Below are 24,431 nucleotides of genomic sequence, written 5' to 3' on the forward strand. Positions count from 1 at the left end.
ACTGTTTTCTGAGTCAGAATATTATTGTTGGTTGGTCTCTGACTTATATTTTTTTTTTTTTTTTTACCTCTTTGCATCAAGTAGTTAATTTCTTTTCTGGCACGATTTCCTGAAAAACAAAAAAATGAGGCACAAAAGTAAAATGGATTCTGCGTCTTAGGTGTTCAATGTCAAGGTGACTGGAAATCCAATGTATTTTAATTTTCAAATCTGATGTTGTGCTCATATTTTTTGCTCCCAATAAAAATGCTTTACATAAACTAAAGAAACTGAAATTTGGGGAATGTTTATTAGTTGCTGTGTCTTGTTAAAATTTCAGAAAAAAATTGTATCTGGATTTTGATTTCATAATCCTTTTTCTCCCTTTGCATAAACTAAAACTAAATATAGCACACATTTATGTTTAGCGGCTATGTTAGCAATGATGGTCCAAAGCTCTTAATTAGTTACTTAGTTTAGGAGTGAATTCTATACATAGAAATTTATAAACATACCTAACTTATATATATAATGTGCCTGCACACAAAGTCAAGACAACCCAGGCATGGCAGCTCATCAGTGTTCATCACTGGGCACCGGACTTGTGGTTACCGTCTTTGCCTGACTTTATCCACTTGATTATTTCTTCTGAGGCATGATCAAGGTCAAGAACAACAAGCACACCCACAACATGGTCTAGTCTCTGAAAGCTGCCATTGTCGAGACATTCACCACTATAAAAAAAAACATGATTGCCAAAGTATGTGATCCTTTCACCTCTGTTGATGGCGATTCATTGAAAAATAATGTTGTATGTAAACGAACTATTGCTAAATAAACTGTCTACTTTCTGCATATACAGCTTTTGTTTTTATTACTTATTTCGTTTTCTTTTTGACAGATTTTGTTACAACATCCTTTATAGTAAAAGAAGTGGGGATTTTGCTGAAACAGCCTGTGTGTATATTATATATATATATATATACATATATATAGGCAGCATTTTTTCATTTAAACAAACATTGTTAAAGAAAGAAAACAGCTTTTGTTTAAGTTTTATCATTTTTTCAATTCTTCTGATGTTTTTTATGTAAAGTATTAATAAATGTCCCATAGATTTGTCTCTTCTAACATGTTGCGATTTTATTGCTTTTCGCCCTGTCAACACAACCAAATCTTACACATTCTTGATGATGTCTTGACGAAAAAGCAACAAAATCGCAACATGCTTCAAAGAGACAAATCTAACTGGGACATTTATTAATACCTTTTGATCTATAGTAGTAGTAGTTGGAAAATGGTCAATGCGTACGTTTTTGCCCAGTGGGGAGGGAGGAAGTGTCTAGTTTTGAGATGAGGGCTCGGTTAGAAAGGGAAGGGGGTTATAATAGGCATTTCGAAATGCTTTGGCTGGTTTGAAAAGTAACTATATTAAGGACCGGTTTCTAGGTTCTTATGTATACCATTTTCATGGTGTATTATTTGTGTATTGCTAACTAAAATTTATCTGACTTAGGAAGTATGCTTTTTGTGTAAATGTTGAGCACTAGATTCTACATTATGCATGGTGAGGCTATGGGATAACATGGTCATTGTGTAACTGTTATAACCAACGTAACTACTGTTTTTTTTTTTTTTATTATAGGAGTTACACTTTACCAGCAGACATTGGAACTTATAGATGACGTCGGTCCATTCTAGTTGTTTGAGGATGGGAGAGGCATTGATTTTTTTTGTTTTTGTTCTTTTACAACTAGGTTTTGGCTTTTAAATTTTTTATAATATACAATAAGTCTAAGGTTATTTTTGTCAGTTGAGAAAATGTATCTATGAATACTATTTTTTATGGCCTTTTCTTCCAATTTAAATCCTGGTTGCAATAGAAAATGTTAATTGATGAGGACTTGCTTGATATTTTTTAGTTTAAGTAGTAGTGATTTTTGTCAGAGATTAAGTTGGTGTGGTTAAGGTTTTTTATTATGGCTATCTTGTATTGGTGGGGGCATTCACTCTTAAAGTTTAGGAGGCAGGAGTTAAGGCTAGTAGATATTTTTGTAGTTGGAGGTGTTGATGGTGTTGTTAGAAGTATCAATGAGGACATCAAGGAAAGGAATTTTATTATTAACATTCATTTCTATTGTGAAAGTATGGAGTTATCTTGAAAGAGCTCCTTCAGTCTTAGCATTTGCTAGTTGTTATCGGCTAGGATAAGAATATCATCAACATACCGTACATAGATAGTGTTTGCTGGTGTAATTAAATATCTTGTTTTTGAGATCACTCATATAAAACTCACTAAATATCGGACTGAGGACGGAACCCATTGAGACTCTCTCTATTTGGGTGTAAATATTTCATTTATAGTCGTAGAAGGGTACAGAGTAATAATAATTGTTTAAGCATTTTTTTGTTGATTTTAAGGGGAGGGAGAGATGGGTTGTTGTATGTGTTATTAAGGATTATGTCAATGTTTTTTTTACAGGAACTTTTGTGAATAGACTTTCTACATCAAGAGAGGCGATGATTTTGTTGTTGGGTTGTTTGGCTTTTAGGATTTGTAGTAGTTCATGTATTGATTTAACACTGTTTACTAGGTTAAATATGGGCTAATTAGATCATTGAGTATTTTGGTTAGCGAGTAGATTGTGGTGGCAACCTGTTATATAATGAGTCATAAGGGAGAGTTCGGTTTATGTATTTTTACCGTTCCATGTAGCCAGGTTTATACTCATTGATAATTTTGGGAAGTTGGTAATTTCTAATTTGGGCATTATTAGCCGTGATGAGTTTGTTAACTTTTGTTATCTTAAGATTATTATTAAATTTTTTAAATAATAAGCAGTCGTCAAGGATGGTTGGTTGGTTGTTTTTGTTTTATGGCATATCAACCCTTTTCGGGTTATTTAATGCCAAATCCAAAGATTTTGAATAAAATTTTTTTAATAGAATATATTTGTTGTTTTCAAGTCAGTTTCTATTTAACCCATAGTTGGAAGCCTAACAGGTACTACCACTCTGGGTCAGAGTGGACCTGGGAGCAATGGTAATTAAAGGGTGGCTCCACACTCCCCAAAGCCCACAAGCTGGGGCCTCACCATTGGATATAGTTTAAGGTCATATCCAGGACCCCCATTGAGGGACTTTTACCCTCTGCTGGGGGGCAGTCAGTGTATTCTAATGCCCCACCGACAGGGCCATCGTCAAGAATGGTTTGTAGGTTTTTGTGGTGGTCAGACTTGTTAAGTATTATAAATATGTTTATTTTATCAGCTTTTTTTTACCGTGATATTACTGTGGTTGCGGAAATTGTAAGCATCTTTTTTTAGGTTGGAGGTTAGAATAGAGTTTGCCTATTTTTGTTGGTGTCAAGTGGGCTGAGAAGAAATCTATCACACACACACACACACATATATATATAGATATACTAGCAAAAGTTCCCCTCGTTGACTGGGTTCAAAAACAGCCTACAGAAAATGGACTTTGATTTATGAAAGTATGATAGGTTATGAAAAGGAAGGGTTGTAAAGAGATAGCTTCGAATTTGGGGGTATCAAAACCAAAGCAAAATATGATGAAAGTAAAAATAAAATAGATAAACCCCATAATTTATTATACCATACCTATTCACACTGAAACACTTATCACAATATTCTGTGGATCTTTATTAAAAAATCTTATTGAACTTTCCTGGTGCTACCAGATCAGGCTGCCCTGTGGCTTCCTGAGACGAAATGCACCTACATTGACGTTTTTTTTTGTTTTCTGATCTTTTTTGTAAAACTTAATTATGTTCTGCAAAACCAAAAACAAAAACAACAGCCTTTCCCCCCCCTTTTTATTTTATTTTTTCCTACCTTACTCCCGGTCCTGGATATGACCTTAAACTACATCCGATGGTGAGGTCCGGCTTACGGGCTTGGGGAGTGTGGAGCCACCTCTTAATTGCCATTGCTCCCAGGTCCACCCTGACCTTGATTGGTAGTACCTGTTAGGGTCCCAACTATGGGTTAAATAGAAACAGATTTTAAAAAGGAAAAGAAACAACAAAAAAAGAAAGAAAAAGAAAACAAATATATTCTATTAAATTATCTATTTATTTATTTATTTTTTTGCCCTGTCGGTAGGGCATGAGAACAAACCGACTGCCCCCCTGCAGAGGGTAAAAATCCCTCAATGAGGCAACCAGTTAGCCGTGGGTTGCTACCCGTAAAGTCTTAGGACGTGATTCTGGTGATTGAGTGAACCTAAACCAGGATACATAGAAGTTTAGGCACCGCAACACATTACTTTGGCCCTTACTTCGATTAGACGGGCGGTCGGAGAGGCCCGATCCGACCAATCGGCCAGTCATGCCAAGCCCCACCATATATTACCCATTCCAAAAACTCACTACTAATACAACACATCCCCCCTCTCCCACAAATAACCGTACTCCCTAATATATGATGGAAAGCGGTGGCTGAGGGTCAATCGATTAGGTGTGAATATCGATGATGAGGCTGTAAACCCCTCAGGATTGCTACAGATCCCATAGCAATATCAAGAGAGAACAGATAATCATTATGATACCACCAAAGTTGGTTATATCATCATTGTATCCCTGTAGAGGCTGGGCGAATGGGTTTCCCCCTAGGCTCTTCCCAAATAGGACTCCGAGGTGGGTGGGGAACAAAGATGACGAAAAAAGAAAACAAAATATATGGCTTATTCCTCCCAAAAACCACCCAACCACCCAAAGAGAACCCACTCTGATGTCTCTGACATCAGTAGCTCTGACGAAGAGACGATAAAACCAAGGAACTCAACATTCGTAGTAATAGAATCAATGGAGGAAACTCCTTTGAGCAAACTATCACCTTTTAAGATTGAAAAAAATCTTAAAACTCTAAAACCAAAGTCTGTTAAAAAACAATTTAACGGCAGCCTACTAATAGAAACCCATAACGAAGAACAAACTAAAGAAATATTGAAACTAAAATTATTTGAAAATATCAAAGTCAAATGCTACAGACATCCAACCCTAAATACCTGCAAAGGAGTAGTGAAAAGCCACGAACTTGCACTTTGTCCCTTGGAGGAAATCAGGACAAACTTACAGAAACAGAATGTGTTAGATGTTCGCAGAGTTCAAATTAAAAAAAACAGTGAGAAAATCGATACCAATACATATATACTAACTTTCGATTCCCTCACCATACCCAAAGAAGTGAAAGTCGGATATATGAAAATAAATGTGGAAATTTATATTCCAAACCCCCTCCAATGCTTCAAGTGCCAGAAGTTTGGACACCATCAAGATCGGTGCACACGATTACCAGTGTGTGGAAGATGTGGAGAAAGTGGCCCACACATTGACTGCAGAAAAGATTTCAAGTGTGCCAACTGCCTGGGAAACCATGGCGCTGGCTCTAGATATTGCGAAATATGGAAAAGAGAAAAAGAAGTGACCAAACTAAAACATATAAAGAATATATCCTACCCAGAGGCCAGGAAAATCATCGAAACTAAAACATATGCAGATGCAACAAAAAAAACTAATCCAATCAACAATCAAAATGGTCATATACATGTAACGGATACAACTGACAAGAAAATTGATGTCCTAAGCAAACTAATAAAGGAAATGAAAGAACTATTAGAAGAAATGAGGAAAATGAATAATGCAATGTCTGCAACCAATCCAAGGATAATATTAAGTAAAGACACTACTGAACCACAAAAAGAAACAAAACCACAAACCATTTCTACAAAAACAACCGAACAACCATCAAACACATCACAAGCCAGAAAAGAATCAAAAATCCCCCCAGACAAAAAAAAAAACAAACAAAAACAGGAAAAGAAAGATCCCGATCTATATCTCGAACAGGGACTCCGACAGAAAATAGATTTGAGGGATTGGAGACGATGGAAGTTGAACACAATTCCAAATGATGAACAAAATATTACAATGGAATATCAGGGATAAAAGCAAACCAAAATGAACTCACATTATTAATAACAAATATGAGCCCAGCACTTGTCTGTCTACAGGAGACCTTTCTGAAAGAAAATAATACCATCAACATAAAACACTACACATCTTACAACTACATAAATAAAGATACGGACAGAGCTTCTGGAGGCACATCAATACTTGTGAAGAATGAAGTCCCTCAAAGACAAATAAATATAAACACAAACTTGCAAGCAATTGCAGTTTCAGTGACTCTACATAGAACTATAACACTTTGCTCAATATACATCCCTCCAAAAGATACAATCAACGAAACTGAGATAACTCAATTAATAAAACAACTCCCTAAACCCTTTTTTCTACTAGGAGATCTCAACAGTCACAATGTAATATGGGGAAGTAAAGAAACAAATAAAAAAGGAAAAGAAATAGAAAACATAATAAATAAAAATAATCTATGCCTCCTTAATAATCAAAACTACACCTATATGTACCCAGCAACAGGTACTTTCACCGCCATTGACCTTACCTTATGTGATCCTTCCATATATATGGACTATGACTGGAAAGTACACAATGACACCTGTGGGAGTGATCATTTCCCAATCATCCTGGAAAGTCTAAGTACTAGCACTGAACAAAAAACACCCAAATGGAACCTACATAAAGCGGATTGGGAAGACTTCCAGGAACAGTGCAAAAACCAATTAATTATCGAAAAGAATGATGAAGATCACCATTTGAACTACTTCATTAAAACACTCACAAACATAGCAAATAATACCATACCGAAAACAACCAAAACCAACAATCACAACAAACCTTGGTTCACAAAAGAATGCAGAAAAGCCATCAGAGCTCGACGAGCTGCCTTGAGAAAATTCGAAAAGTATCCAACAAGCGAAAATCTGGATTTCTTCAAAAACAACAGAGCAAAAGCCAGACGAATCATAAAGGAATCCAAAAGAACAACTTGGAGAAATTATATATCCAAAATTAATGTGAATACCAAGGCGAAAACAGTTTGGAACATGATGAGGAAAATAGAAGGAAAGTGTAGTAGTACACCAATATCCCACATCTCTAAAGGCAACAAAATATACACCGATCAAAAAGACATTTCCAATAACCTGGCAGATAATTTATCAAAAATTTCATCATGTGACAGACAAACAGAGAAATTCAAAAAGATTAGAGAAAAGGAAGAGAAAAAGAAAATTCTATTTAAATCACAAAATACTGAAAAATACAACCAACCTCTTACCTTGCCTGAATTAAAAGAATCGCTAACCAAATCCCATGACACAGCTACAGGGCCTGATGAAATTCCATATGAAATCCTCAAAAAACTTCCAGAAACCTCAATGAAATACCTACTTGAAATTTTCAATATTATATGGTCCAGTGGAAACGTACCCGAGACCTGGAAAGAGGCCACAATAATACCAATCCCCAAATCTGAAAACTCAAACATCCAATCCCAATCAAGTAACGTCTCAGATCCATTGAATTTCAGGCCAATAGCTCTAACAAGCTGCATTTGTAAGACCATGGAAAGGATTATAAACAAAAGACTAATCTGGTTCCTGGAAACAGAGAATCTTATTACAGAATTTCAAACAGGATTCAGGAAAAACCGAAGTTCAATAGACCACATAGTCAGACTTGAAACCTTCATCAGAGAAGCCTTTGTAAGGAAGGAACATTTAACAGCAGTGTTTTTTGACATGGAAAAAGCCTACGATACTGTGTGGAAGTACGGTGTTACAAGGGATCTGAAGGCGCTTGGACTAAAAGGCAGAATGCCAATTTTTATTGAAAATTTTTTAAAAAATAGACGGTTCAGAATAAAGGTTGGCACAGCTCTCTCGGACTTGAAAGAACAAGAGAATGGAGTACCTCAAGGGAGTATACTGTCAGTGACCCTGTTCAGTATCCGAATTAACAACATTGTAAAAAACCTTAACCCTGGGGTAGATTGCTCCCTATATGTGGATGACTTCCTAATATGCTGTAGATCTAGATATATATCTATAATAGAAAGGAAGCTTCAATTGTGCTTAAACAAAGTAATGAGATGGACGGAAGAGAATGGATTTAGATTCTCCAAAAGAAAAACGAAATGCATGCATTTTTGCAAACTAAAGAGCATGCATAATGATCCTGTCCTAACCATGGAAGGAATGCCCATACCCGTTACTGACCAGTACAAATTCTTAGGGATTTTATTTGACAAAAAGTTAACATTCATCCCACACATAAACTATCTGAAAAAAAATGTAACAAAGCTGTAAATCTTTTGAGAGTGGTAGCACATACCGATTGGGGTGCAGACAGGGAAACACTCCTTAAACTTTACAGAGCACTAGTCCGCTCAAAGCTAGACTACGGTTGTTTCATATATGGATCAACTCGAACATCATATATAAAAAGCCTAGACCCTATTCACCATACTGGCCTAAGATTGGCCCTAGGAGCATACAGAACTTCCCCCGTGAACAGTCTATACACGGAAGCACACAAACCCCCACTAGATCTAAGGCGAGAAAAGTTAGCCCTTCAATATTTACTGAAACTGAAGTCTTGCCCAAACAACCCTGCATACCAATGTACCTTCTATCCTAAATATGAAGAACTCTTTAACATGAGAAGAAAAACTATCAAAACGTTCGGGCTCCGAATGAAGGAAAGCATTGAAGAATCGAAAATTCCAATCTCCAGCATTCACAACTTCATACTGCCTAAAACACCCCCATGGACCATGAAACAAGTTGAAATAAAACTCAACCTAAACAAAAAGTCCAAATCTACCACAAACCCAATTGAATACCACGACGAACTCCAACATTTAAAATTGCAATATTCAGACTGCACCTTTATCTACACAGACGGGTCTAAAAGCAACAATCACACTGGATGTGCAGCAACGTACCATAAAACCACAATGAAGAGAAATCTTCAAAATGAAGCATCTATATTCACTGCAGAGACTATAGCTATCGATCTAGCACTCAACATAATTTCAGAGGAAACCACCAAAAACTTCATCATTCTCACAGATTCTCTATCAGTCCTATTATCTATACAAAATCAAAAACAAGAAAATCCACTAACAACAAAATTAATAGAAAAAATCAATATCCTTTCAACTACTAAAAACATTATTCTTGTCTGGATCCCCAGCCATGTGGGGATCAAAGGCAATGACAGGGCAGATATAGCTGCAAAAAGATCTTCTCACCTTCCAACTGACAATTTTAAGATTCCACATACTGATCTTAGACCCCAGATAAAAGCATACATACAGGAAAAATGGCAACTGCGGTGGAGTCAGCAAGAGGGCAACAAATTATACTCAATCAAACCTGAACTTAAGGAACGATGTCCGGACATCAAGAGATCACGCCGAAAAGATGTGATACTGACTCGGCTGCGCATAGGGCACACCAACTTTACTCATTCTTATATACTAAATGGAGAATCGGCACCAGAGTGCATCCCATGCCAGGAGACACTCACAGTAAAACATATCCTAGTTGGGTGTGATGACCTTGCCCCAACTAGAAAATTATATTATACAGAAAGCAATATGGAAGACCTTTTTGAAAAGGTCAACTCAGCAAATATTCTAGCATACCTAAGGAAAGTAAATTTATATAAGAAAATTTAAGGAAATTTAAAGTCACCCAAATATACACATCCATGTATAAATACAACATTTAATTTCTTAGTTCAATTTTATAAAAAAAGGGAGGAAAGGCTGAAAAAGTCATTCCCCCCCTCCCAATAAAAAAAGTTAAAAAAAATAAAAGGACTCCGGCATTAAATGACCACATAGGTTGATATGCCGTAAAACCAATCAATCAATCAATCAAACTTATTGAACTTTGTGACATATTTCCATTCTATGGAGGTCAGGCGCGAACGAACACCCCATAATTTTATTATACCATATTTCTTCAAACTGAAACATAATTATCAAAATATGCTTATGCAGATAGATATGAAAAGTCTTTATTAAAGTTTGTGCCTATTTCCACTCTATGGAGGCCAGGCAGACCCCACAATTTTATTATACCATCCCTATTTAAGTTAAAACATACTTATCAAAGTATTATTATGTACATCTATATCAAAAACACTTGTAAACGTTTTTTTTTTTTTTTAATTTTTACATTTTTATTTCCATACTTTGTGGATCAGGCGCGAATGCAGACCCCACAATTTTAATGAATTATCATTATGCCAGATCAAACATACCCATTCCTGTGTCTCGATAGAGCTTCTATCATTATATGTGGTCAGTTTTCTATAATAGTCAACCATATAGGAGCCTATTCGTAACCAAACACACGCACAAACATTCAGCTTTATATTGTAGATATATATATGATAGTGGAAGACTTCTAAGATCACAGTCTGGGTCACATGTTTTAAAATGTAATGGATCAGTTGGATTTTGCCTACTTGCTCTACAGTCCTGATTAAAAAAGAAATGACCTTATTATCTAAAAATTACCAATTTTGACTTTTGTTTATCTGACCAATTTAGATTCCTACCAATATTCCATTCATAATTCTATTTCCAATTTTTCTTCTAGAATATTGCTGTAAATCTCTGTTTCTCGATGATTCCGGTGACGTGTGACCCTCAGAATTTTGTGGCTTCAAGTCAGCATGAGTTTGACATGTGGACAGATGGGATTAATACCCTTCTTGCGAACCCGGTAAGTCTCAATTTCTAGGAAAATTAAATAATTTTAAGAAATTTATAAATTACTGAGCTTTGTGGTTGATGATTAAAAATAGCGACCTCAGCATTGGTAAGAGGCAAATTCATGGAATTATGCATAGAAATGAAATATTAACCACAAATTTGCATGATTTAACTTTTGAGATTAAAAACAATTTCTTAATTACTAAAGTTTAAACAAAAAATTACAAAATTTAAACAAAAATTGATGAAAACATAATTTTTCTAGTTACAATTATTCAATCTTTAGATCATTAGGCACCTTCAACGCGTGCCACATACGGAACACAGTGTAACTATAATCTAATTTAATATTACTATCATATTTTTGTACCATTTAAAAAAAGCTTAAAATAAACTAGTAATATTTAAAAAAATTTCCTTTTCAGTGTAAGAAAATAATGAAACTGCGAGACTAAAATCATGTTTACATTGTTGATATCATAAAACAATTTTCTTATGTAGTGATCATTTTGAAAGTGTAAACGCACCCGTGTTTAAAAATCTCGCAAAAATCATCTAATGGTCAGAATTTCATGTAATTTTCGATACTTATTCATTTTTGAATTAACTTATATTTTAAAAGCAGTTTTTGTTAAATATATGAGGGGAATATTTTTTTTTTTTTTTTTTTTTGTATTTTAGGTGACCCCCCCCCTCCCCTCATATTTCATGTTATGAAAATGAATTTAATTTTGATACAATTATGAAAAAATAAAAAATATTTTTTAAATAAGTTTCATTTTGCAGATTATAGCTCCGGGCAAAATCTTTATTTGTTTAAATTGATATAAAAATGTTCCATTTATGATACAGGACTTAAGTATATTGAATAAGTAATTTGCCTACATTTAATACTTTACAGAAATATGTAGTACTTGACTATATTTTGCATAAATGTTATTTTACAATGGTTTGAATTTGTTTTTAGAATTATAGCAGCATATTACTTCAGTATTTATTGAATAATTTTTATTGTTTCCTGATAACACAAGTGTTAAAACAAAAACACTTAAAGAAATGTGAAAAATAAAAGCTTTTTTTTTTTTTTGTTGAAACTAAACAAAACATTATTTAAAGGAATGTAAAAATTAAAGTTTATTAGATCTTTATTAGGTTCTTTAGAGGACATCTCTCTGAACTACTTTCACTTATTCTCGCTCACATTCCCCCATTCCGAATTCGTAGAAGCGTGCCGATATCAGTGGACTTTAGTTTTTTTCTACTAAAACGGTCACTAACAATGTTTTTTTTTTTTTTTTTAAATGTTTAACATATATAAATGTGTTAGATATAAAAAAAACTGATATAAATTATTGCACAATAAAAATAATTAGATTAACAAGTTATTCTAGCAAATTACCTAACAAATTAAGAAACTGAAGTTAATGAAATTTTTATTTGATTAAATAATTCAAAATACGAAAATGATTTTTGTTTTAATTTAATTATTATTACTGTACAATAATTTACGCCAGTTGAAATTTAAAAGCCTATATTTTTTTATAGTATTTTCAAGTTAAATTCACTTATTATGACATTTTTCTTTATCAAATTGTTAGGTACCATAGATTAACTTTTTAAATTTAGTAATCAAGTAAAAATGGAATTTTTACTTGATTAAATAATTTTAAATAATAAAAATGATTTATGTTTTAATCTAAACATTTTTACTCTGCGATAATTTATATCGGTTTGGAATAAGTAAAACATTAAAAAAACATTGTTAATGACCGATATGGTAGAAAAAAGAAAGTTTACTGATGTTGGCCCACTGCTATGAATTCAGAATAGGGGCATGAAAAAGTGAAAGTAGTTCAGGGAGACGTCTCCTACAGGAGAACCCTTTATTGTTTCATGATAACATAGATAATGTCAAAACAAAAACAATTTCTTGAAACAAAACACCCTATGTTGTTTTGCACTTCCCACACGAAACAATAAAAAAATTTTTTTTTAATTTTTAAATGGAGTATTTTTGAAATAATATATTAAATATATTAGAAGTGTTAAAACTGAGATAGTTTTTATAAAATGGATTGTTTCTGTATGGTTCTGTGTTTTGTTTCATGCTTAGTAGCTTCTGTTCCATATTTGCATCAATTGTATCTATTTCCGCCATCTTTGTTTTGGAAGCGCAATTTTTAGAAATTGCCAAATATTGTATACCCAAAAGTATTGTGCAATTATGCACATTAGAAACGTGCACTTTCTCATATTTTTTTTGTGTTTAAACACACTGAGCCACAGCAATGTGTGGCCTGGTACAGCTTGTAGATCATAATTATTATCATTCTCTGGAGAGGTTTCTATTTATCCCTCTTTCTTTCATCCTTATTACTTCTTCCCATGTTTTGCTTGCTCTTCCACTATGAACTAATTCTACTACCTAAACCGTTCTACATTTACTAACCTAAGCACTTCTATCCAATTTTTATCAGTGTGGCCATACCATCTAAGTCTCCTAGTCTGTACACATCTCGCTATACTGTTCAGAGTACTTGTGCATCCTTTGAACCAGACGTAATTCAGTGTTCGCTCGGCTTTCCCAAGAATACGATGTTAACAGCTTGGGTTTAGCTGTTGTCTGACATAACATGGTGATCAGCCAATCACAATGCAACACATTGAGTTTCAACTTGACATGCCTGTGTACCTGAACAACAGACAAGAATTAGGATACCAATTAGAAGAGGAAAAGAAATCCCACCATTTCTTAGATGCAAATCAGAAAGAGTAGAGAAGCTCTTAAAAAAATGAATTTGGTCATACTTGCCCAACAACTCCAGACATTGGATGCCATAGTTGATTTTTGTCAACAGCGGAAACTAATGGCAATAAGATGTGCAACCTGCGATGATGAGCAAAAAGAGGGAGCATTACTGATTGCTATGGCTGGAGATGTAGGAATGTTAAATGTCAACGGTAAACAGCAATCTTGATTGGGAACTTCTTTGCAAAAATCATTGCTGAAAATCGCATGCATTATCAAACTGATAAACCTATGGGTATTTGAGATGGCAACAAATAAAAACCTTCAACGCAAATGTGGGTTGAGATTGGCGCACACTATAGTTGATTGGGAGAATTTCCTGCAAGACATTTTCTGGGATTATTTTTTCAGGAATTCCCGACAGATAGGAGGCCCAGGACATATGCTGGAGATAAGCGATTCTGTTTTCAACCAATGCAAACATAATGTCAGCAGACTACTCACACTGGTCTGGTTCTTCGATGGATATGACCCCCCACCCCCCGATGATAAAAGAGTGATAAGTGAGCGTACAAACTGAAATGCAGAAACCCTCCTTCCACTAATAAAAAAGATATATTCTGCCGGGGACCACGGTCGTATGAAACTGTTGGAAGACATATAGCAAAGTGAGAGGAGAGGGTTATTACTGTTTAATGATGAACCACAGCCTTCACTTCGTAGATCTTGAAATGCAAGCAACTACGAATCATGTGGAGCGAATGTGGAAGAAGGCTAAACAACGCAACAAACAAAAACGTGAAATCAGCCAGGAGCTTTTGGATTTTTATCCATTTATCTCCATATTAACTCACATCGCTGAAAGCTACCCAGTTGGTGAAGATCTTCCTTACATATCCGTTACCTCTTTTCCATCCATTTTGCCGTCATCTGATGCTGTCCAAAAGTCTGAGGAAAAAACATCTTCCTAAGGAAATTTTCCTGACTTTGGAAAAAAAATTCCAACTGCTCATAGGTGAATTGACCAAAAAAAACAAAAACAAAAATAACCCATCTGCTTTTGTTGTTATTCATTTGAAAAAAAAAATTTGGTTAAAAATTCTTTATTTGAAAAAAAAAAAAAAAATTTTTCTTCACACAGTTAATAAAAATTAAGAATTACGGTAGGTTTTTCTTTTTTTTTTCTGTTAATGTTTCTACACTTAAGATTTTGCTATTTTCTTCTATGTAGTGTTATTATTAGCGGCGACACTGGACATAATCCGGCTGTTGATGTCATGCACTGAGTGAATGCCGAGTTATGTCTGGTTCAAAGGATACACAAGATTTAACTTTTTTTGAGTTTATCAGATCTAAGCCTGTCTTTATAACTCACATATCCATCGTATTATCCTTGTTTAATTTCTCTCCATGCAACACATATCTTCAATCCTCACTGGCCAGGTTTCACGTTCATACACATCACGCTGTATACACATTTGTTGAAAAGTATTTTAGTTCATTTTTCTTTTGACAAAAAAAAACGCGGGTTTCTATTTTATTTTACTGAGTATATACTCACACACACACATATATATCTATAATATAAAGCTGAATGTTTGTGTGTGTGTCTGGTCACGAATAGGCTCCTATATGGTTGACTATTATAGAAAACTGATCACATATAATGATAGAAGATGTATTGAGACACAGGAATGGGTATGTTTTATCTGACATAATGATAATTCATTAAAATTGTGGGGTCTGCTATGCGCCTGGTCCACAAAGTATGGAAATAAAAAAATTTAAAAATTAAAAAAACGTTTACAAGTGTTTTTGATATAGATGTACATAATAATACTTTGATAAGTATGTTTTAACTTAAATAAGGATGGTATAATAAAATTGTGGGGTCTGCATTCGAGCCTGGCCTCCATAGAATGGAAATAGGCACAAACTTTAATAAAGACTTTTCATATCTATCTGCGTAAGCATATTTTGATAATTATGTTTCAGTTTGAAGAAATATGGTATAATAAACTTATGGGGTGTTCGTTCGCGCCTGACCTCCATAGAATGGAAATATGTCACAAAGTTCAACAAGGTTTTTTTAATATAGATCCACAGAATATTGTGATAAGTGTTTCAGTGTGAACAGGTATGGTATAATAAATTATGGGGTTTATCTATTTTATTTTTACTTTCATCATATTTTGCTTTGGTTTTGATACCCCCAAATTCGAAGCTATCTCTTTACAACCCTTCCTTTTCATAACCTATCATACTTTCATAAATCCAAGTCCATTTTCTGTGGGCTGTTTTTCAACCCAGTCAACGACAGGTACTTTTGCTAGTATATAAATATAAATATATATATGTATATATATATATATATATATATATACTGTTACGACATATCCCAGTCCTACTGGGGATGGTAGAGATGGGTGACGTAACGAAATATATAAAAAAAATAAAGTTTCCCAGGTTCCTTGTTAATGCGTTGTTATGGGAATGGTATAACCGTCCCGAAGACAACAATAAAATGAAATGTACTGGACAACGAAATCACGTAAGAAATAACGAGGACAAATATCGTTGAAAAATTAACAAACTTTTATTTATATAAAAATAAAATAAAATTTTAGAAAAGAAAAGAAAATTAAATATGCCTAACTAAATGAAATGATTTAATGATTCAAATTCTACCGAGAGAAAAATATATTAACAGTCAATGTTCACATAAAACAAGAAATCGTCTGCTCAATTGGATACAGGTTCTAGGGTAAGAGAGAGATGTTGGAGAAATGAAAGTTTTGATTGAAAAACTCACTTAATATCCTTTGAAAGGCGACCTTTCTTTTGTGTCTTTTTTTATTCATATTTCTTTCCTATAAATTATTTATATTTGATTACGCGCGCGCAGGTTAATTTTCATATTTTTGTCCTTCGGATTATTTATTTTTCATTACGCGCGTGCGTGTTAATTGCTCCAAATATTGTTTCTGAAGCTCATCGAAGCCCTTGATTTATAGTAAAAGTTTCACTGCTCCATGATTCCTTCCTTTGCTGGGTTCATTCTTTTATTCAGTCAATATTCTAACTTTGACTGCTGATCATTGGCTGGTGTCGTTGATATTTACCTCCGCAATGCCGCTACCACGTCGTCATCACCTTTCGCCGGCTTTGCCAACCCGACCTTCGCTGACTTACGTCTTGTCGCTTTGAAGTGCGAAGCTCCACTGCCTGTTGACAACTTTTTTCAGGCCCCTCTCTCTGTGTACGATCTACCTCTCTCTTTCTCTACACAGTTTCTCTATATATATATACAGTTTATTTCTCTCTATCTTTCTTTTCTCTTTCCTTTTACACTCTTCGTTCACAGTATCTGTCTCTCCCTTCTCCTCCTGTTCGCAGGCCTCCTCCTCCCCTTTTTTTCTTCTGTTTTGTTTACAAAATGTGACCGAGCAGACGTGAATTGAATCCTTTTGGCACGAAAAATGATACAGTGAATAAAATATACTGAAAATATATCTCCTCTTGGCTAAAAATTAATAAAATAATTTATTATACATTTTAATAAATGTATCACAATACGTACACACTAGCAGTGCAGCCTGGCTTTGCTCGGGCCCTATATACTGTTCATAACTTTATATGCATATGTATATATATAATAAAAAGTTTGTGCTCATGTCCAGGTAACCTACATCTAAAATTTCAAGTGTTTAGACCCAAAATTAGTGGAGGAGTTTGGTAGAGTTTTCAATGTTAAAATCGTAGAACTTTGATCACTTAACAGACAAATTTCTAGCCGAAAACCGATTAAAAAGATTTTCCCAAATCTCAATATTCCTTATGTCAAATCTATAGTCTAGACTAAAAATTGACACAGTAGTTTGCTAGAGAAATGTACACACACATGCAGACAATTTTTCAATTAATCTCAAACCCAAAATTATTTGCTATTAATTTACTATTATTCTTAACACTAACCTTATTTACTACGTGCATTTCTGCCCTCCTTCGCTCATGCCCTTTTTATTGTTCAATATTTGCCCTATGTGTGAATACCCTGTTATGTAAAATTTTAAATGTTTAGATCAAAAAATTGTCTGCATAATTTGGTAGAAACCGCAGAGGTACATTTTTTAAAACTTTGACCCCAATTTTGACCCTTTAACATTATTGTTTTGGTTTCAAATCAAAATAAAATGTTTGACCCATGTCCAAGTTACCTACATCTAAAATTTCAAATGTTTAGACCCAAAATAGGCGGAGGAGTTTGATAGAATCTTCAAAGGTCAACTCTTTCAACTTTGCCCTTTTGGCAGCCAAATTTTCGCCCCAAAACTTATTAAAATACTTGCTGCATGTCTAAATAACCATTATGTAAAATTTCAAATGTTTAGACCAAAAATTGGCTGAGTAGTTTACTGGTGAATGCAAAGGTCAATTCTTTAGAACTTTGACCCCTTGGAAGTTCAAATTTTCGACCCAAACCAATTAAAAAGCTCTGAATACCCATTATGTAAAATTTCAAATGTTTAGACTAGAAATTGGCTAAGTAATTTAGTAGAGTCTGCAGAGGTCAAACTTTTTAAAACTTTGACCCCAATTTTGACCCCTTAACATTTATTGTTTTGGACTCGAATCAAATTAAAAAGTTAGATCCATGTCCAAGTAACCTACATTTAAAATTTCAAGTGTTAGACCCAAAATTGACAGAGGAGTTTGTTAGAGTTTTTAAAGGTCAAATCATAGAACTTTGACCCCTTGACAGCCAAATTTCTGGCCGAAAACCGATTACAAAGATTTCCCCAAATCTCAATACCCCTTATGTCAAATTTTGAGTCTGTAAATTGAAAATTGACAGAGTAATTTGGTAGGGAAATGCACACACACACACACACACACACACACACACACACACACACACACACACACACACACACACACACACACACACACACACACACATTTTCACTTTTATAGATATATAGATATATATATATATATTTAGGAAGTAAGCAGAAATGTTAATGTTTCATTCCCGCAGGAAATCTATTGAAATTATCAATTTAGTCAGATTGCTAAAACCTTTTATAGGGATCAGATTATCTCCTGTGTTCTTCATCATATAGGGATTAGGGTTCTTTATTAAAATAGCGAAATAGAAAAATCAAGTAAAACCGATCATATCTATTTAATTGTCATGTCGCAATGATGAAAATATCCAAAAATTACAAAAAACAATAAGGTAAAAGATTAATTATTAAGGAAAACAATGTTCAAAGACAATTAGCGAAAATCATTTTTCTGAAAATATTTACCTCCCTTTTGTTACGATTCCAACTCTCCCGTTTCTTTTTATTTTTGCAAAACTTAATTTTTGCTAATTGTCTTTGAAAAGTATTTTCATTAATTTTCTACCTTATTGTTTTTTTTTTATATCTTCATTATTGTGACATGACAATTAAGAAGATACCATTATTTTTACTTGAAATTCAATGTTTCTGAATTTTTTAGATGAGCATTGGTCATTTGTATTATTTGGATTCATCAGACTACTGTTCTCATCTTGAGTGTGATTTTCACAACATTTCAATCGATGTCCAAATTCTTGAGTTCGACATGATACACCTGAAGAAGGTTACATCGACTGAAACGTTGTGAAAATGACACTCAAGATGAGAACAGTAGTCTGATGAATCCAAATAACTTAAATTCAATTTCTTGATTTTTCGAATTTTGCTATTTTAACGAAGAAGAACCAGGATTAGTTATCCGTCCCTAATCACTTTTCTGTTGTAAATCTTTTGTAGAGTGCTTTGTCTAGTTTTCTACTGTAAATAAAAGATTGCCTCATGCATATGCTATGGAAAACATGTCATTTTATTAAATTTATTCTCCAGTCGGAATATCAAGCCCACATAAACCAAAATAAGTTTTTTGACTTGATCAATCTTTAGATTCGTAAAAAAAAAAAATTCCAAAGTCATCAGGCTAAATGCGTGGGTATATTGCTTGCAATTGTTTTTAGATAAGTAGTGTTTACTTTAACTAGTATGAAAAAATTGAAATTGCTTATCTTAGTAAGGACATATATGTGAAAATAGAAAGAGCTTGATGATCCAAGAAAAAATATTTTTTAATTTTTTAAATCCGATTAAAAATAAAGAAGTTATAACTTTCTGTACTTCTAATGGGTGAATGTTTTCCCCCCTTTAAGGCCTAATGCATTTTATCATATATTTTACACTATTCTTTCAGTTAAAATGTTATTTTTTTTTTGTTTAGACACCAGCTTAAACAATGAAATTTGCCAAATAAATATTTTGTACAAGGAATCAGAATATGGCACTTAAAAATCTTTAAAAAAATTCATGATTTCCAAGTAATGTGTCAATACCTTAAAAATACCATGTATCCATTTTAAAAAGGAAATGAGATAACTCTAGGTTGAATTATAATGCATTTTAGGTACAAGAAAGTGAAATCTGGCATTCAACTCCAAAATATGAGATTCTACCTTGCATGTGAACACTCTGAAAAATTTAGCAGAGAGAAAAAAAAAAAAAAAAAAGAAAAAAATTATCTTAGAATGGAGAATCGGTTTCATATATAAATTTAATATAAAATAATCTCTCATTTCCAGGTCATTCTAATATTTTAAGGCAGTTAACTTTTTTTTATGGGAGATAAATACTGTATGATTTTTTTTTAGGGAGGCTTTTGTTTAGATAATTGTGTGTATCTAAGAGAGATTTTGTTGAGGGGGGGGGGGCTTTCCAATTGGACTTGGGCTTAGTAATAGCTTTTTTTACTTTTGTGTGAGCTTAACAATAAATTTATAGCAAAGTATTTTTGTTTTATCTATAAATATAAAAGCGAAAATGTATGTATGTATGTATGTATGTATGTATGTGTGTTCGCTTTTTCTGTGTGTCTACAAAAGGCTTCTTTCAGAGAAGCGGTCGGTTTGTTCACAACTTTTTAAAACTTTTTATATCACATGCAAATTGTAATATCTCACAGTTAACGAAGCTCGCCTGTCTAATTAATTTGCTCGATTTCGGGAAGATAAATATTCAACATTTGTCGCTTGCCGCATGTGGGTTAGTCTTTTTCCTATAAAATCTTGTGGGTGGGAAAAAAAAGAGTTCAGCAGTAAATGAATATTATCTCGCAGTTGACCTCATTAACTCATTAAAACGGGCACCTGCTAAATCCAACTAATTAAATAAATTCAAACGTGTTTCTGTTAGCATCTCGCGATGGGGCAATGGTTAACATTGCACGTTTTTTTTTTTTTCACACTTTAATTTACAACCTTGCCTCAAGGGTTCGGGTTCGATCCTCATACTTACTTTTTTTTTTAAACCCCCCCAAACACCCGGGCAACGCCGGGTACCCCTCGCTAGTCTTCTATAAATATAAAAGTGAAAATGTATTATGTATGTATGTACGTATGTGTGTTCGCTTTTTCTGTGTGTCTACAAAAGGCTTCTTTCAGAGAAGCGGTCGGTCGGTTCACAACTTTTTAAAACTTTTTATATCACATATAAATGGTAATATCTCACAGTTAACAACGGAGCTCGTCTGTCTATTTAATTTGCTCGATTTCGGGAAGATAAATATTCAATATTTGTCGCTCGCCGCATGTGGGTTAGTCTTTTTCCTATAACATCTTGGGGATGGAAAAAAAAGCGTTCAGCAGTAAATGAATACTATCCCGCAGTCAAACTCATTAAAACGGGCACCTGCTAAATCCAACTAATTAAATAAATTCAAACGTGTTTCTGTTAGCATCTCGCGATGGGGCAATGGTTAACATTGCACGTTTTTTTTTTTTTCACACTTTAATTTACAACCTTGCCTCAAGGGTTCGGGTTCGATCCTCATACTTACTTTTTTTTTTAAACCCCCCCAAACACCCGGGCAACGCCGGGTACCCCTCGCTAGTCTTCTATAAATATAAAAGTGAAAATGTATTATGTATGTATGTACGTATGTGTGTTCGCTTTTTCTGTGTGTCTACAAAAGGCTTCTTTCAGAGAAGCGGTCGGTCGGTTCACAACTTTTTAAAACTTTTTATATCACATATAAATGGTAATATCTCACAGTTAACAACGGAGCTCGTCTGTCTATTTAATTTGCTCGATTTCGGGAAGATAAATATTCAATATTTGTCGCTCGCCGCATGTGGGTTAGTCTTTTTCCTATAACATCTTGGGGATGGAAAAAAAAGCGTTCAGCAGTAAATGAATACTATCCCGCAGTCAAACTCATTAAAACGGGCACCTGCTAAATCCAACTAATTAAATAAATTCAAACGTGTTTCCGCGGTGGGGCAATGGTTAACATTGCACTTTTTTTTTTTCACACTTTAATTTACAACTTTGCCTCAAGGGTTCAGGTTTGATCCTCATACTTACTTTTTTTTTTACCCCCCCCCCTCCAAACACCCGGGCAACGCCGGGTACCCCTCGCTAGTATAATGTAAAGGAAGAACCCCCCCCCCAAAGATTTTTGTTTTCTTTTAAGAAGTTTTTATATTTTTATGTGGAAGTCTCATGACATTAATAAAAATAAGTTTTTAAAACAAAATTTTGTTAATTACCAGATATAACTTGCAAAACTTTCTTTTTTCTCTCTTATGTTGTTGCGTTCTTGGTAAACACGTGGTACAAAGTATATACATATACACATACACATATATATATATATATATATATATATATATATATATAAATGATTACTACCATTATTATTTATAGTAACAAGAAAAATTAATAGATAAATAGCAAATAATATATATTTAATTTAATTTAAGGAATTTTGAAGGAAACTCGACTTTGTATTTTGGAATGGATCAGAAAAATCAAAACTTAAAAAAAAAACTTATGTTTATATATTAATTTTTTTTTTTTTTTTTTTTACAATATTCTTATTTTGTTTAGTTGAAGATGGCCCATCTACAACTTTGGGTTCATGTATATATTCACTATATATTATATATGTAAATTAATAAATGTAACTTTTTCATATGTATAATAAAATGTTTCTATCTTACATACTTACATCCACTTTCACCATGTTTCAGCTTTCTCTGTTCTTTGTTCTCATCTGTATTCTCTCTCTTCTTCTTATCTATAAAGGATAGCAGAAAACTTTAACACATACCAGACACTAATTATTTCGACCATAAACAGTCTTTTTCAGGTCTGTGAATGAATTTAAAATCTAACCATTCCACTTTAAGATTTTAAATTTATTCCTAGACCTGAACAAAACATTAAGGCAAAAATAATTATTGTCTGATCTGCATTAAGATTTAGTTATTCTTATTTCTAAATATTTGCTCTGTACACTAAATACATTACGCTCTCTAGCATATAATCTCAATATGTATATTCATTTTTACTTTTTCTATACTTTGACTCATTTCTCTTTTCAGATGGGAAGTAAGCAAATGAAAGAAGATTTGGAAATGCTATTGGGTATGGAAATCAAATTACGTCTGTTGGATACTGAGGGCATTCCGATTCCAAGTATGGCGCCACCAATCCCACCAGAACCAGACAATTTGGACTTTTTCTATAATATCTAATGACCATATATAAAAACAAAAACTTCCACAATGGTGCAGGAACCAATTACCAATATTTTTATGTTCTGTAGATGAAGTTGGAGCGAGGAGCAATATTGTACAAAACAAAATAAGCACTCCACATAATATTTGTAATATTTTTAAAGAATTATTTTTGTAGAAACCAAATCTCATTTAAATGAAATTGATTTCAGTTTTTTTTTGTTTTTTTTTCAAACTGATAGTTCTTTTACTGGCATGCGTAAATCACACTCTACTTAAAGAATATGAATATATAGGAAGATGTTACTTAATATCATGGAGCATTTCTGTTCAATAAGACATTTAAAAATTTTTTTCCAATAGTCCATTTAATTTTTCAGTCAAATTAGTTTAATTTTTTGTCCCATTTTCCTTTTTTTGCAAATACTTTTGATTTGATTCATCAAATCTTCATCAGGTGTGGTAAGTTTTTGGGTATACAAAATAATGTCTTTACTGCTGAGTTCCGCCAATGGATATTAATTTACACCTTTTTAAATAAATGTATGTGAAGGTGAGATGTGATATGCAAAATGCACAGGCATAATTTCAAAACAATAATTTATTTTGTCTTTTTTTTTTTTTTTTTCATACACCAATTTGACTGAAATACTAAATGGCCCATTCTAAAATTGAAAAGAAAAAAAAAAAAAAGTCTTTTCAAGCAGAAACCCCCTTATGTTATTTAATAACATTTGTCTTAATGAAAATATGCTTCCTAAACACACACACACACACACACACACACACACACACACACACACACACACACACACACACACACACACTATCTATTTATCTATCTATATATAGTATTTATTATACAAACATTATTAATTACATATGTGCATACATGTTTCACTGGAATCCAAATTCAAGGATAACGCCTCATCAAACCAAAAAAGTATCTATATTGTCGCAATATTGATTCTTTTTTAGTTTGATGAGGTGTTATCCTTGAATTGGAATTCCACTGAAACATGTATGCACGTATGTAACCAATAATATTTGTATAATAAACAGACTATATACCAGCTCTGCCCTGCGTTGAGCACTCTTTAATAATCACTTGAGTTCCATTGGATTTACATCTAGGAAACCAATCGATAAAACCATTATATACACACACACATATATATATATTGCATGTTCATGCAGGCTTCTGGTGTAAAAACAACTTAATTACTGATAGCTGTAATTTTTTGTTTTGTATTTTAAAAAGGTTTTGTATTTTTGTACTGTTTAGAAGCATGATTGATATATTATTAAATATATAATTCTTTTCTTTTCTTTTTTTTTTTCCTATGGAAAAAAAACACAAAAAACTATATATTTAACATTACTTCTGCAAAATTTAAAAAAAAACATTGAATGAATTTAATAAACAAAACTGTTACAGTTATCTGTCATTAATACG

At 33.3% G+C, this 24,431-nt stretch overlaps 1 protein-coding gene across 1 annotated transcript in view; it reads left to right on the forward strand.

Annotated features, from left to right (window-relative positions):
* The window catches only part of LOC145302656 (engulfment and cell motility protein 1-like), a 121,610-nt gene extending 98,008 nt beyond the window's left edge, over positions 1–23,602 (forward strand). The window contains exons 20-21 of the mRNA XM_080144672.1: positions 10,537–10,662; positions 22,841–23,602. Coding sequence (XP_080000798.1) covers positions 10,537–10,662; positions 22,841–22,993 — 279 coding nt within the window. The 3' untranslated portion in view covers positions 22,994–23,602. The remainder of the gene's footprint in view (positions 1–10,536; positions 10,663–22,840) is intronic.
* Positions 23,603–24,431: the final 829 nt, after the last annotated feature.

Source organism: Euprymna scolopes, chromosome 1, assembly GCF_053919585.1.
Source record: "Euprymna scolopes isolate OS-2025 chromosome 1, ASM5391958v1, whole genome shotgun sequence".
Classification (NCBI taxonomy): Eukaryota; Metazoa; Mollusca; class Cephalopoda; order Sepiida; family Sepiolidae; genus Euprymna; species Euprymna scolopes.